The sequence below is a fragment of the Heloderma suspectum genome, chromosome 4 (genome assembly GCF_057233095.1).
Source record: "Heloderma suspectum isolate Gila_16-S chromosome 4, 16-S_ref, whole genome shotgun sequence".
NCBI lineage: Eukaryota > Metazoa > Chordata > Lepidosauria > Squamata > Helodermatidae > Heloderma > Heloderma suspectum.
In genome coordinates, this window is record NC_139461.1 from 280,310,157 (window position 1) to 280,326,239 (window position 16,083).

A 16,083-nucleotide genomic window follows, 5' to 3' on the forward strand; every position below is an offset into this window, starting at 1 on the left:
CAGGCATGGCTGGGCATTGCATATAGGGCATAATCTGAAAGCACATGAGGCAGCCACCTTGCTGAAGCCAAGTAGGTTTGGGTCTCGACAGTGCTTGGAGGGGAGACTACATGGGAACCACATGTAGCCACCTTGAGTTTCATGAAGAAAAAAAGATGGGATATAAATCAAATAAATACAAAACTTAAGAAACATACAATTACCATATGGGATCTCTCACAGCTTTAAAAATCATTTGCTTATGAGTGAAACTGTGAGCACAGTTTTGTAGCACAACATGAGTAAAATTTGAGAGGGTTACTTAGGACCAAGTAGAATTGGCTTGTGGGATGCATCTGGCATGCAGGCCACCACTTGACTATCCCTGATGTAAACAACAGCAGCATTGACATCTCTGACCAGAGGACTTCATAGTTCCATAGAGAAACACAGTGGCCCTTCACCATATAGTTGACAAGAAGCTGCAGCTGGAACATTCCAGAACTCCTTCTGGATGCTGAAGCTGGGCCTGCTCTTGTGATCACATTTTCTGTACTGTACGGGTGGACGTGATCTATGCTCCTCATAACAGTGTCTTACCACCATCAAGTGTTGTACCAGGAACCAATTTCCCCCGCTTTTGCCCCCTAAAAACAATGGCTGCTGGTGGCTTCTTAAAAATGTCAAGTGTTCTGGTGGATATTCTCAAGTAGGGATGTGCAAATCAGTAAAACTTGAACTCAGCGTGTTTTCTCAATTCCATCTCAAAGCTTGTTCCAGCTGGAGTCCATATCGGATTGCGTGCTTGCAAGAGTATATGGAAATATATATTTAGGTATTTGGAGTGCCTAAGCTTTAAGGAAAATTAAGGATAGGTGGAATAGAGGCTTTTTTAGAATGTAAGCCAGTCTGAGTGTAAATTGAGGGTGGGGTGTAAATTGAAATAACGTTTATCAAATATATAATAAACTAACTAGAACATGCTAGTCTCTGGCAGATACACATAGATAACAATTTTAGGAAACAGAGGATTCCAAATGTAGGATCTTTTCATCCACCTTTGTCTCATCCTAGAGTTTGCTATCTAGCTGATAGTCTTCAGATGCTGCTGCAGTGGAAAAATAATGTAAGCTTACAAAACTTTCTCACTCTCTAGCTCCACGTGACAAATGTTATGTCGCAGCCTCTGACTCAGGCAACTGTGAACTTGGATCATGCGAAATCTGTTGCTACTAAAGCCACTGTCCTTCAGCAGTCTGCCTTTTTCCTGTCTGGGTAAGGAGAAGATTTTTTTGTTTGCTTGTTTTGTTTTTTGTTTCAATATCTTTATTTTTGGGTGTAAAAGGAGAGCCACTATTCTGAATCTAGAATTTGCAATACCATAACAAGAATTTGGAAGGGATGAGGCAGATTCAAAATACCCACAGCCTCAATCCAGCATATATGTATGTATGTATGCATTCATTCATGCATGCATGCATGCATGCATGCTGGATTGAGGCTGTGGGTATTTTGAATCTGCCTCATCCCTTCCACACATATATATATAGTTGCCCTTCCTTTTTGGTAATGATACTTGAATCCATGTTGCTTTTGTCTCTAAATGGTACCTTCATTTTTCTCTTTCCATTGCCTTGCTATTTGGGGTGACATGGGCCCAAATTACAATCTTAGCTTCTGATGTCTTTTAATAAGTGTTGGGCAAATGGGCACCAATTTCCTGCAATTTTACAGCTGTGTTTTTATTAACAGAGATGCCTTTGAGCTGAATTTCATGAGTGTCAAGCCTGCCAGCGGCTATTACGATTTTGCAGTCAGCATTGATGGGGACAGTCGATTTATTGCAAACAAAGTTGAGGTGGGTATATGTTCTGAATGTTTTTTGAGCCTGCATTGTTCATTGGAGCCAATTTGATTCATGTTACCTGGAAAGCGTTCAGTATAAAAACATTTTTCAGGATGACTTACAAAAGAAAATCTTAAACAATAACAAACAACGAAATAAAATAGTGGCAATTGAACAACCATGGATTTAAAAAGCTGAGAAATTTAAAAAAGGTCTTCACCTCGCACTAAAAACAGATCAGAGTGGGTGCCAGGCAAGTCACTTTGGGAACAGCTTTCCATAAATAGGCCACCATACGCCCAGTTCACCCCTTTCATACCAGATGGCCAAGCATTGTGGGGAGAAGGGTCCACTTTACCAGGCCCCAGCCCAGACTGCAATCCCGTTTCAATGAGTAGAGGAATTGAGGCTAAATGATAGCTCATGCTTGATGATAGTTAATGGAAACCTCTTCTCCTGTATCAGTGTACCTACTGTACAGATCTTATGGGATTTGCTGGAGCCAGTCGGAAGCGGTATTAGAGCAGAACAAGTATCATTCTGAACAAAGAGCTGCTGGCCTAGGCCCTTCACTAGAACAGCAAGAATTAGCTTATACAGGAAACTCTAGATCTTGTAGCTTCAGAGACAGAGAGGTGTGTTGCTTCCTTATGCGACATGCCCTCTCAAGAAGTATCAGTCCCAGAGTTCTTTATGCATAGGCTGGTGGGAGGGGCAAAGCACCATAATCAGGGACATTGATCCAGAGACAAGGGGAGCCAGTGCTGTGCCAATTTATAGTCAGCAGGTTTTGTAGGACTGTTCTTCAGGCTGGAACAAAAATAGCAAAAGGGGGCCTGGTAGAAAAGCCCTAGTGTGGTCATGGTGTAATTTCAGAAATGTAGACAATATAATTTCAGAATGAAAATAATGTTTCTTTTAGGACATATGAGATTGTATGTATGGAATTGGATTGTGGTGTGTGTGGATGGGGTCCTGTGTTATGTTTGTAGCACGCGTGTGCACAGACACAGACACACACACACCCCAACGATGCTTGAGGCCCTGTGCAAAGGTTCTAAGAGGAGAGTTTTTGAAGATGACCCAAGCCTATGGGCAGGCTCATATTGGAGTAGGTTCCCTGCACTGAGTGCATACGTTCTAACACCGCTCCTTAGGGGGGAAAACCAGGCTACTGCCATATTGCTGGCTGTGTTGAAGATTGTGTTGTGGTCAGGCTTCAGGACCTATGCTCAGAAGTGAGGCATAGAGACAAGGTACAAAAATCTGGGCACCCACTAACCAGCAATGGCATTGCTCAGACTAAGGATGTGGATAGGACTATATCGGGACAGGAGCCAGTTAGCCTCATGCTGCAATACCTTTTACTGTGACTCATTGACTGGGTTCAGATAACACGTTAACCCATTATGATTTATTTAACCCATGGTGGGCTAGCATGTAATCTATGAGCTGTTTTCCAACCCACAATGGTTTATTTACCCCAAATAAGCCACCCTGGTAACTGATCGTCTGCAGTAAGGGTTATTTAACCCATCATGGGTTAGCGTGTCATCTGTCATACTGTGGGTTAAATTGCTAAACTACAGACTGGGTTTGCACAACACGGTAAGTTGCGATGGTTTATTTTTTGGAAAATACCACAATGGCTTATCGTGTCATCTGTGTGTGGCTTCCCCCCAACCACAGTGGATTTTTTTAAAATTTAAAACATTTCTTGGCTGCCTTTCAGGGCAGAAGCCCTCCCAAAGCAGCTTACAGCACTAGCTAAAATAAACCACCCTGATAAGCCACGGTCTGCAGTGAAGTTAATTTTACCCACCTTGGCTTATAGTGTTGTCTGGCACTCCAGTTTGGCTAAAGGGCATCAGCCAGCGAGCCACTTGACAAGAGCGGTAGAAACCCCTGCCGCTCTTACCCAGTGGGGCACAATCAACATTCGTGGTGGCAGCCAAGCCGCTGACCATGCCCCCTTCCCGGCTCTCATTGGGGTAAAATCCCTTTTTTAAAATGTTTGTAGCCCTGTTTTGTTTGTTGAACCTTGCCTACACTTCCCCATAATTTTTCCCATGTGCACAGATGGGGCTTCCCATTTGCGCACATGAGGAAATGGTGTGTTTTTTGTTATTCAGGTTCCCAGGTTTGCACAGATGTGCAGCAGTGAGAAACCAACGGATACTAGCTCCCACCCCCCTTGTACCCCTGCATGTTACCCAAACATGCCGGGAAAATGGGGGAAAGCAGCCCTTTAAATCCACAATGCAAGTCAGTGGGGCTCACCTCCATTGACTTGCATTGGGGATTTAAAGGTGTCCCATGAAGAAAATCAGGGTTGGGGTGGACAAAATCCATTCCCTGGCCAAGGACTGGCTTGCCCCCACAGGTAACTGTAAGCATTTTCCTCCACCCCCTTTAAAATCACCCACTTCCCTGTGGGTTTCCCATTTGTGCAGGGATGGGGGGGGGCTTGTGGGGGCCTCCATATGGCCCACTACTCCCCACCCCGGCACTCCCCTCCTTGCCATATAAAAAAGAAGTTTGTCTTTTCGTGGATGAGATGCTTTGAATCCCCAATGCAAGTCAATGAAGGTGATCCCATTGACTTGCATTGGGGATTTAAAGGTGCCCTATGCAGAAAATCGGGGTTGGGGGGCCAAATCCAAGGGCCCCCCCAAGGACTGTGGGGGCAACACAGTCCTTGGCAGTGGGTTAGGTTCTCCCCCCCCCCCCCGATTTTCAGATTTTTCTTTATATCCCCAGTCCAGTTGTGCGCAAAAAGGGGGGCAGAAGGGGGGACCCAATCCCGATCGCCATCGTGATCAGAGCCGGGAAGGGGGACTTGGCAACAGACAAGTCGGGCCTGCCACCAGATCCCCTGGGATGTGGGCTGGAGGACGGAGGAGGAGGGATGGGCAAGGGGGGTGGAAATAAGCTACACACAGTAGTTTATTTGCCCGATTGTGTGATGGGGCACAGTGGTCTATCTTTAAAATAAGCTACTGTGTGTAGTTTATAAGCCACTATGGCTTAAAGTAACGTGCAAACCCACCCACAGAGTCATTCAGCAAGAGCAGTCACTTTCAATTGCTCCTCTCGGGCAATCTCTGTTTCTGAGGTCTGCCTAGCTGCCATTTCCCTTGCCACCCATCTGCTCCCCCACCTTCAGAGAAGTGCTGAGCAAATTGCCCAAGTCTTGCAACCGTGCACCTCCCCAAGATTTTCCCATGCAGTACAATCCCCGTGTTTCTCATGGAGAGGCAAAGCCATGCAGGGTTTTTGCTGTGCATCACTTGCCTGCACATGAAATTTCCTCCCGGTCCTGCAAACTTTCAAGGGTTTAGAGGTCCCCCGCCCATTTTTTGGTGCTAAGTAGGTTTTGCTCGTGCATTTTGGTGGTGCATTTTGTTTTGGTATTGCATTTTGTGCCTCCCCGTAAGGGAAAGCTGTGTATGAAATTTCCTCCCATTCCTGCAAACTTTCAAGAGTATAGAGCTGTTACCCCCCTTTTTGGTGCAAAGTAGGATTTAGCAAACCCAATTTTAAGCAAGCCAAAGAAGCTAAATAAAATCAATATGCCACTTCGTATGACAATGAATAGTCTCTTTTTATTCTATGTTGCTTTGTTGCTTGCGAGTGGAGAGGGGCTTGGACATTGGGGTGGCGAGTTAGGAGTAAGGTGTGAGAGGGAGGGGAGCAAAGAGGGAGAGGAACTGTAGGGGAACCCTGGGGAAGGAAACTACCTGTTCCAGCACATTTTTCTGCTGAAAATCAAAGTTGCACAAGCCAGTGAGGTGTAGTGGTTAGAGTGTTGGATTGGGAGCCAGGAGATCCCAGTTCAAGTCCCCACTCAGCCAGGAAGTTCACCTGTCACTCAGCCAGGAAGCTCACCAGTCACAGACTCTCAGTCCAGCCTACCTCACGGGGTTGTTGTGAGGATAAATTGGAGAAGAGGAGGATTATGTATGCCGCTTTGGGTTCCTTGGAGGAAAAAAGGCGGGATATAAATGCAATAAATAATAGTGCATGTGGTGGGTCCCCATGAGGATACCCCACATATAAATTTTCGCCCCATTCCAGCAAACGTTCAAGGAGCTAGAGCCCCTCCCCCTTTTTGGTGCACATCACCGGAAATAAGGGAAGGGCTTGGAAAACCACAGGGACGGGAGGATTGGGGAGGAAGGCAATGAGAAATGGGGCAATGTGGGGGGGGACTAAGGATCAATATCGCGTAGAGAACGGTGGGGAGCTGGCAGAGACAGCAGAAGACACCCCTCACGCGAAGCTGGCCAATCAGGGGGAGGCAGGTGATGTAGCAGTGGTGTGAGGGACAATGGGATATGGTTTCCACCAGAAAGGATGCTGGGATACCTACCCAGCCAGACAGGAGGACTATAAAGGGCGGGGGTGGGGGGAGTAAGCTACACACAGTAGTTTATTTGTCCAATCGTATGATGGGCACAGTGAGTTATTTATCAAAATAAGCTACTGTGAGTAGCTTAGACGCCGCCATGGATTAAAGTGACATGCAAACCTGCCCAGTGTGTTCTTATGTAAAACTGTAGAGCTGCCTCTGGAGGCATGGTGGTTAGAGAAACTGCCTGTTAACTCAGCAGGCAAGGGTTTAAACCAAATGGCATTTGACATCTCTCAGGTTGTCTACCTGTCTTGTCTAACAGGCTAACTCCATCTTCTGAAAAGACTTTCTGTATCTTGTGCTGTCTGCTAATAGGTAGCCTAGCATTACATTACATTTTTGCCCTTGCTGAAAGACCAGATTATGACATCCTTCCCCCACTCCATCTTATTTATTTTCTGCTCTGAGAGCTTAGAATCAATCATTATCTACGAGTTCTGTACAGCACCTGTCACATCTTGTACAAGCAAATAAGAGTAGGACTATATTCAGGTTTACGATGGTACATCGTGGTTGCTAGAAAATATTCCATGAAGCATCTATAGAATGAAACTACTGCCAATATACAGAATATAAAACCACCATCTATATAACAATCTATAGAATAAAGAAAGGATGTAAAAATGGATCATTAGGGACTTTTACTTCCTATTCAAGTTTTAGTGATTCAGATACTGAACAAAAAGATGCATTCTGTTTACTAGCTGTTGCTTCTTGTTTCAACTTTAAATAAGAGCCCTATCTTGATGGTTGTTGTTGTTCAGTCATTAAGTCGTGTCCGACTCTTCGTGACCCCATGGACCATAGCACGCCAGGCCTTCCTGTCCTCCGCTCTCTCCCGGAGTGTGCTCAAGTTCATATTCATTGCATCGGTGATGCTATCTAGCCATCTCATCCTCCGCCATCCCCTTCTCCTTTTGCCTTCAATCTTTCCCAGTATCACGGTCTTTTCTAGGGAGTTTTCTCTTCGCATTAGGTGGCCAAAATATTTGAGCTTCAGTATCTGTCCTTCCAATGAGCAGTCAGGGTTGATTTCCTTTAGGATGGACTGATTTGACCTCCTTGCAGTCCAGGGGACTCGTAAGAGTCTTCCCCAGCACCACAGTTCAGAAGCATCAATTCTTCAGCGCTCAGCCTTCCTTATAGTCCAGCTCTCAAAGCCATACATTACTACTGGGAAAACCATAGCTTTGACCTTTGTCGGCAAGGTGATGTCTCTGCTTCTTACTATGCTGTCTAGGTTTGCTCCTCCCAAGGAGCAAGCGTCTTTTAATTTCATGGCTACAGTCACCGTCTGCGGTGATCTTGGAGCCCAAGAAAATAAAATCTGTCACTGCTTCCATTTCTTCCCCTTCTATATGCCAGGAAGTGATGGGGCCAGATGCCATGATCTTCGTTTTTTTAATGTTGAGTTTCAAACCAGCTTTTGCACTCTCCACTTTCACCCTCAACAAGAGGCTCTTTAGATCCTCTTCGCTTTCTGCCATTAGGGTGGTATCATCTGCGTATCTGAGGTTGTTGATAATTCTCCCAGCAATCTTAATTCCGACCTGTGATTCATCCAACCCGGCATTTCTCATGATGTACTCTGCATATAAGTTAAATAAGCAGGGTGATAATATACAGCCTTGTCATACTCCTTTCCCAATTTTGAACCAATCGGTTGTTCCATGTCTGGTTCTTACTGTTGCTTCTTGACCCTCGTACAGGTTTCTCAGGAGACAGGTAAGGTGGTCTGGTACTCCCATCTCTTTAAGAATTTGCCACAGTTTGTTGTGATCCACACAATCAAAGGCTTTAGCGTAGTCAATGAAGCAGAAATAGACGTTTTTCTGGAATTCCCTTGCTTTCTCCATGATGCAGCGAATGTTGGCGATTTGATCTCTAGTTCCTCTGCCTCTTCAAAAACGCTGCTTGTACTTCTGGTAGTTCTCGGTTCACATACTGCTGAAGCCTAGCTTGTAGGATTTTGAGCATAACCTTGCTGGCATGTGAAATGAGTGCAATTGTGCGGTAGTTTGAACACTCTTTGGCATTGCCCTTCTTTGGAATTGGAATGTAAACTGACCTTTTCCAGTCTTGTGGCCACTGTTGAGTGTTCCAAATTTGTTGACATATTGAGTGCAGCACTTTAACAGCATCATCTTTGAGGATTTTAAATAGCTCAGCTGGAATACTGTCATCTCCACTAGCTTTGTTGTTAGTAATGCTTCCTAAGGCCCACTTAGAATCATAGAATAGTATCATAGAATAGTAGGGTTGGAAGGGGCCTACAAGGCCTTCGAGTCCAACACTTGACTTCACTCTCTAGGATGTCCGGCTCACGTTCAGTGACCGCACTATCATGGCTATCAGGGACATTCAGATCTTTCCTGTATAGTTCTTCTGTGTATTCTTGCCACCTCTTCTTAATCTCATCTGCTTCTGTTAGGTCTCTGCCTTCATTGTCCTTTATCATGCTCGTCTTTGCACAAAACATTCCCTTGAGATCTCCAATTTTCTTGAAGAGATCTCTAGTCTTTCCCATTCTGTTGTTTTCCTTGATTTCTTTGCATTGTTCATTTAAGAAGCCTTCTTGTCTCTCCTTGCTATTCTCTTGAACTTTGCATTCAGTTGGATATATCTTCCCCTTTCTCCCTTGCTTTTCGCTTCCCTTCTTTCCTCAGCTACTTGTCAAGCCTCCTCAGACAGCCACTTTGCTTTCTTGCATTTCTTTTTCTTTCGGATGGATTGAGTTGCTGCCTCCTAAACAATGTTACGGACCTCCGTCCATAGTTCCTCAGTCATCTGTCTATCAGGTCTAATCCCTTATATCTATTCCTCACCTCCACTGTATATTTATAAGGGATATGATTTAGGTCATACCTGAATGGTTTAGTGGTTTTCCCCACGTTCTTCATTTTAAGCCGAAATTTTGCAATAAGAAGCTCATGATCTGAGCCACAGTCAGCTCCAGGTCTTGTTTTTACTGACTGTATAGAGCTTCTCCATCTTTGGCTGCAAAGTATATAATCATTCTGATTTTGATATTGACCATCTGGTGATGTCCATGTGTAGAGTCACCTCTTGTGCTGTTGGAAAAGAGTGTTTGCTATGATCAGCGTGTTCTCTTGGCAAAACTCTATTAGCCTTTGTCCTGCTTCATTTTGCACACCAAGGCCATGCTTGCCTGTTTTCCCGGTGATTTCTTGACTTCCTACTTTGGCATTCCAATCCCCTATGATGAAGAGGACATCTTTTTTTGGTGTTAGTTCTAGAAGGTGTTGTAGGTCTTCATAGAACCGATCCACCTCAGCTTCTTCGGCCTCAGTGGTTGGGGCATAGACTTGAATTACTGTGTTGTTGAATGGTTTGCCTTGGATTCGTACTGAGATCATTCTATCGTTTTTGAGATTGTACCCCAGTACTGCTTTTCTCACCCTTTTATTGACTATGAGTGCTAGTCCATTTCTTCTAAGGGATTCTTGCCCATAGTAGTAGATATGATGGTCACCTGAATTAAATTCACCCATGCTTGTCCATTTTAGTTCACTGATTCCCAAGATGTCGATGTTCAATCTTGCCATCTCATGTTTGACCACCTCCAGCTTACCTTGATTCATTGATCTGACATTCCAGGTTCCTAAACAATATTGTTCTTTACAGCATCGGACTTTCTTTTCACCACCAGACACATCCACAGCTGAGTGTCCTTTCGGCTTTGGCCCAGCCGCTTCACTCTTTCTGGCGCTACTTGGAAATTCCCTCTGCTCTTCCCCAGTAGTATATCGGACACCTTCTGACCTGAGGAGCTCATCTTCTGGCGTCACGTTCCATGGGATTTTCTTGGCAGGAATACTGGAGTGGGTTGCCATTTCCTTCTCCAGTGGACCACATTTTGTCAGAACTCTCTGCCATGACCTGTCTATATTGGGTGGCCCTGCACGGCATAGCTTATGGCTTCACTGAGTTATGCAAGCCTCTTCACCACAACAAGGCAGTGATCCATGAAGGGGTATCTTGATGGTGGGAAACATAAATAAATCCTGTAGCTTGCTTACTGTTGCACGATATTTGGTTGTTTCCAGCAAAGTAACTGGATTTTGGAGTTTTTTCTCATGCTGTTTTCACTTTATATTTTTCTCCAGTTTCTCTTTACAAAGTCATTCCCAAAGCCACAGCAGTAGTTGCAATTGGAAGCAATTGTAGTGTGTGTTTTCAAGTGCTGTTTACTCTGCGTGTTACTTTTTTTACCCTCAGTTGCCTACTTAATTGAAAAATTAGCATTTAAGTCTTCCTGCTCACTCAGCGTGGAACAGCTAGAAGGAGGCACTTGTTTACAAGTGCTGACCTCTGCCATACACATCAAAATCAATGTGGTAATTGGAATAATAATCTCCCTTAGAGCATCAGAAATGGATTGATGGTGCTGCTTAAACACTCTGGAAGCATAAGGGAGCACTAGTGGGGCAGTGCATTAATGCTGATGGCTCTGTATGAACACAGCCTAATAATAAGCCACATTGTTAGTGAGGAAAACTGTCAGAAGGGCTGCTTTTTAAAGGTTGTCATTAGCATTAATTCTACTTAGTGCACCAGAATTTTTGACAATTATGATCTAAACTTGAGGCTGGTGTCATGAGCAGAAAGGCTGCATTGCCTGATATTGAGAGAGAGACAAAGACAGAGACAGACACAGAGAGAGAGAGAGAGAGAGACTGATGCATTCTCATTCTCTCTCTCTCTCTCTCGCGCACACACACACACACACACACACACACCCCAGAGAAACCATGAGTGTTACCAGATGCCTAAACCCCAATATTGTGCCAAAACAGGATTGAAATGAGAAGGCTCCATTCCAGCCTCAACTGGGCAAAAGAGAAGCCCTCCATTTCAAAGGTTGGCTCCAGAGAGATCTGGCTCTTTGAACCTCTTTCTCTCTTCCCCCACCTCCACGATACCTGCCTTCAGGGAGTGCTGGCATTTTTGAACACCAAGGTAGAGGGTTTTTTTAAAACCAGTCCTTGGGGGTTTGAGGGCTATTTGAAAATATATCAGTTATGGCCGAGCCTGATTTGTAGCTCTCTGAAAATATTCAGGCAGCATCCATCTTAATAGTCCGAGAATGAAGGGTCTTACCAAGGTTTGAATGCATATGCATTCAGTGAATCTGAATTCCTTTCATTCCTCCCCTGCATTTCCTTCCTTACTGTGACTTACCCTTCCTCATATACTCACAACCATCTCTCTCCTTTTTTCTTCCCATCTGTTAACTTTTTTGTACCCTCAAAATCCACTCTTAACTCCACTGCTAAGACTCATTTGCAACAACACCATGAGATTCCCCAGTTGGGTCATAACTCTGTCCGTCCCCTCCTCCTCTTCTATATTTGGATAGGCATACACACGCTCACTAAGAAATTATACAGCACATATTTTTCTTTCTGTTAGCCATTATTTCACATATATTTGCTAATGCTTATGGTATTTGGGGGCTTTTATTAACCTGATAAATGCTGGTTTTCATTTAAGCCCTTTTAAATGAACTGATTTTCTTATGTTTTAATTCCTGGCAAACAATTGAGCTTAGTGACTCAAAGTTTAAAAAATCCCCAATATGTTCAGGGTGCACGTCTAAATTGTCACATGTATGTAAGCTGTTACACATCTAACACGAAGGACAGTCATATCCCTGAATAGTCCTACATGATTGTACAACAGCGTCCTAGGAGCTATTTGGAACAAAGAGGCAACAATGTAAGAGGAAGATATACACACAAAGACGTACCTTCCAGAAAAGAAAGTTGGTTAGTTCAGTAAGAGAAGGTTTCAGTTGCACATGAGTCTGCAGAAAATGCACCTTCTTGTTTTCTTTTTTTTTATCTTAGTGTCGAAGTATAGAATTGGTTCTCCTGCTGACTTGAACTGTCCCCCTGCTGAGAGATTTTACGTTGCCAGCATCTGTGTCTGCATTCAATGATGTGTGTGTTTTTCATTATCTAAACAAATGTTGAATTGCCCTCAAAGCATGCTGTGATGTTTGTCTGTTGACATGCCGCTTTTACAGTCATTCAACAGAAGAAAGTTATTCCAAATTGTTTCTGGAGACTGCCTTATTAGTGAAGTATTACAGAATGGATGCTTTTAAAATGGAAGGATAGTAGTACATTTGATTGGCTTATTGTGTGCAGGGGATCTGTGTGGTTGTGATCTCATCAGAAAGCCACAAATGCTGACGTATAGAATAAGAATGTTATGGTGAAAATTATTCGTTCACGCTAAGATTTTTAAATGACAACAGTACAAGTATTTGGTAACAGTGATTCCAAAAAGTAATTCTGTGGCTGATGAAGGGCGATTTTATTGATAATGGTTTTCCGAATCAATTTATCATAATTTTGATATTTTTTCACTTTTTTATTTTTATTCCTGTAGATTATCTTTGTTCTGATTAGATGTTAGAATCTTGTCCTTATGTATGGTGTCTAGATGTTTTGGGTTACTTTTTTTAAGCAAGAGGACATGTTCCTAGACCTCATGATTGCATAGAAAAAAGTGAAAATGTATTGGCAATTTCTGCCAACAACATCATAACTGAAGATCACTTTTTTTGCTGGAAGTTTTATGACCATAGAATGTAACTCTGCCCTCAGAGAGCCAGTGTGGTGATGTGGCTCAAGTGTTGGATTTAGGACAGGGAAACCCTGATCCCAAATTACCATAAAGTTTACAAGATTTATTTCTTACTGTGTCATATCTCTCAGCCTAACCTAGCTTGTATGGGTTTTGTGAGAATAAAAAAGGGATTGGGAGATTGGGGTGGGGAGAGAGAACCAGTTATGCCACCACGAGCTCCTTGGAGGGAAGGGGCGGGGGAACAGTGTCCGCATTCAGCACCAGACTATCCATGGACCTCATAGTCTTTTGATTTAATTCTTGTTTGCAGTTGAAAGTCAAGGTCTCAACAGAAGTTGGCATTACAAATGTGGATCTCTTTACTGTGGATAAAGATCAGAGCATTGCACCAAAAACAACCAGGTAAAATATTGGTAGGCACAACCCAATGCTAAATGACAGCAATGTGAATCCAGGCTCTTTGTCAACTTTGTACTGAAGAAAGATTCTTTAGCTGTCTTGGTAAACCTTTTATTTTAGGTTGTTCCTATTTGTGGTAGTCACACACTGACCTGGTTTGCACAACATGCCAGGCTCACTGTGGGTTGTTTAACCCCCAATCAGCCACTGTGTGTGTCAGTCAACATTTTGAACATGCAACCCCCAATCGGAGCAATCAGGGTTGCTGTGTTGTCATACCTGGCCACTGTGAGTTATTTGAGGGTTAAACAACCTTAACATAATGCTACTACAAACCACGAGTTAACCCATGGTGAGCCCGATATGTCATGCAAACCAGGCCATAGTCTGAATTTTAAAAGCAATTAGCCCTACAAAATTTGGAGTGTCAAGTAGGGACTGGTGATGTAGCCACTCAGCGTGGCAAGGGACATTGCCTGGGTGCTGAATGCCCATAACTTTCACTTCTCCCATCTGCCTCCTACATCCTTGCTTGTTTGCTTGCTTCCTTTCCAAAGTGCACAAAGTTAAAGGATCGGGCCACAAAGGAAGGGCAGCAGGTGATTCCCTCTTCGCACAGGGTGCCCCATGTACACAGAGAGAGAGAGTTAGCTGCGACTGATGCCCCTCCTCAACAAGTTGAACTGGCTGGTTGGGCCCATCCCTTTTTTCCTGTTCCTCTCATCACACTCTCCAGCAGGCCCTCAGTCAAGTTCAGATCTAGCCTAGACCATTCAGGCTCCACCAGCCACATACCATCTTTTCTTCAGCTCTTTCTTCTAGATGCCCTAGTCCACCAGCCACACTCTGCCCTTTCCTCCTTCTTCTAATGTGCCCCTTCCTCCTAGTTGCATTTTATGGCTGTAAGCTGCCTTGGGAGGGCTTCTGCCCTGAAAGGCGGCCAATAAATGTTTTAAATAAATAAATACTTGCCCCACTTTAGAGCTGATCACCTATAAAGCCCTGAATGGTTTGAGACAAACTTATTTGAAAGACCACCTTTTCCCAGATGAGCCTGCCTGCCTGCCCACTGAGATAGTCTTCAGAACCCTGCCCCGTGTCCTGTTGCCATTAGAGACTCAGTTGGTCAGGACACAGGAAAGTTGCAGTACTCAGGTTGTGGAACTCCCTACTTTGAGAAGATTGCACCCCCCCCCCCTTGGCATTTTGGCATATTGTTAAAATGTTCATGGTTTTGGTTTGGTTTAATTCTTCTCTCCCTCTCTTGTGATTTTAATATTTGCTTGCTGACTTATTAGTTGTTTGTATTACTTATTTTATTGATTGTATATTCTAGTACTGTTGTGCCAGCAGAACTAACCATTAGCACAACAGAAACTAGTGGTTCCTGAAATAATAACCCCAGAAATGCTCATTTCCAGAACAACACAGGGCAGCAGGCAGGTTGGCACCCTTTTCCTTATTCCCTCATATATCTCAGCCTGCCTAGAAGTCATACCATCTGATATGTAAAGATTGCCCCCTAATCCTAGGTGTGTGCAGCTAAATTGTATTCGTTGCTGGGTTGCACATACTCAAAAGACTGTCTGTGGTTATTACTTCACATGTAATAAAACTAATTCTAAGGCTGAGCCCTGATAAGTCCTGTTATATTGAGCTCTGTCTAGGTCACTTGGCTAATTTCTGAAGTACTAGGTTTCTTTGTTTTTTGGTGGGCAGATGAACATGTGGACCACAGTGGGCTGGCAAAAATATAATCTTTCACAAGCGTACTCAGGTCTGTTCCTCCCTCCTAACTTTTGCACGTGCACACACAAAATGTTGCACCCCGAAAACAAAATTGTTTTCCATCGCCCATGCCTTTCTAGTAGATGGGGTTGAGGGAGCAGCATAACCAGCCTCTTCACAGCTGGCTTCAGGAGGGAAAGAAAACTGTCCCAAACAAACAACTTTCCTGTAGCTTTCCTGTCGTTCACAGCATGGGTGAGCAGACTTCAGGCTTGTGAGATCTGCGTTGCTTTTTTTTTTTTTACTGGAATTCTGAGGTCCACCAGCTGGAGCTCAGTGCAAAGTAGTAGCTCAGTGGGCAGGCATATACTTAAGAATTAAAGATCAGGGTCCCAGGAGGTTGGACTCGATGGTCTTATAGGCCCCTTCCAACCCTACTATTCTATGATTCTAAGCACATGCTTGCCCTAGGAATGTGTGATCAGTACAGGAACAAGCTTACAAATCCTTTCACGTGCAAATCCACTCCTGGTTTTCCCCTAAGCATTCTTTTTCAGCAGCCTAATTTGAGGAAGGGGAAAAAACATTTAGTTGCTGCTATTATTAGGCAAAAGTTTCTGACCCCCAGTTGTCTATCTACTGCAAATCACCCAGATATCTATCAGTAGATTCCGATCTATCTTCTGCCTGACCCTGCTTTTCAGGACGGGCACTGGCCTGGGCTGAGACTTTCCAGCTCACTCAGCTATCAGTATGCTGGCAACAAAAAGTGAGTAATGAGTGGGGTTGGAAGGACCAGCCTGATCTCCTCAGCAGCAGTTAACTTTTTTCACTTCTAAATGGCAGTCAACTTTTCTTCATTCAGAGTCACTTACCCAGCCAAAGCCAAAGGATCCTTCACCGCTGACAGCCATCAGAATTTTGCCTTGTCCTTCCAGCTGATCGACGTGAACACAGGAGCAGAACTCATCCCTCACCAGGTTAGTCTATTCATGTCAGTACCTTGTCCCCTGGTTGCAACCCACAGGGACATCGCTGGCAAAGGAGCCTTTTGGAAGGGGTTTGAAAACCTATCTGAATGTTTCAATCTGATTGGATG

At 44.0% G+C, this 16,083-nt stretch overlaps 1 protein-coding gene across 3 annotated transcripts in view; it reads left to right on the top strand.

The window, feature by feature from the left end:
* Nucleotides 1-16,083, top strand: part of RPN2 (ribophorin II) — a 48,376-nt gene that overhangs the window by 16,676 nt on the left and 15,617 nt on the right. For all 3 annotated transcript variants that reach the window (XM_084853948.1, XM_084853949.1, XM_084853947.1), the window contains 4 exons: nt 1,136-1,254; nt 1,732-1,837; nt 13,168-13,259; nt 15,850-15,964. In XM_084853948.1, coding sequence (XP_084710074.1) covers nt 1,136-1,254; nt 1,732-1,837; nt 13,168-13,259; nt 15,850-15,964 — 432 coding nt within the window. The remainder of the gene's footprint in view (nt 1-1,135; nt 1,255-1,731; nt 1,838-13,167; nt 13,260-15,849; nt 15,965-16,083) is intronic.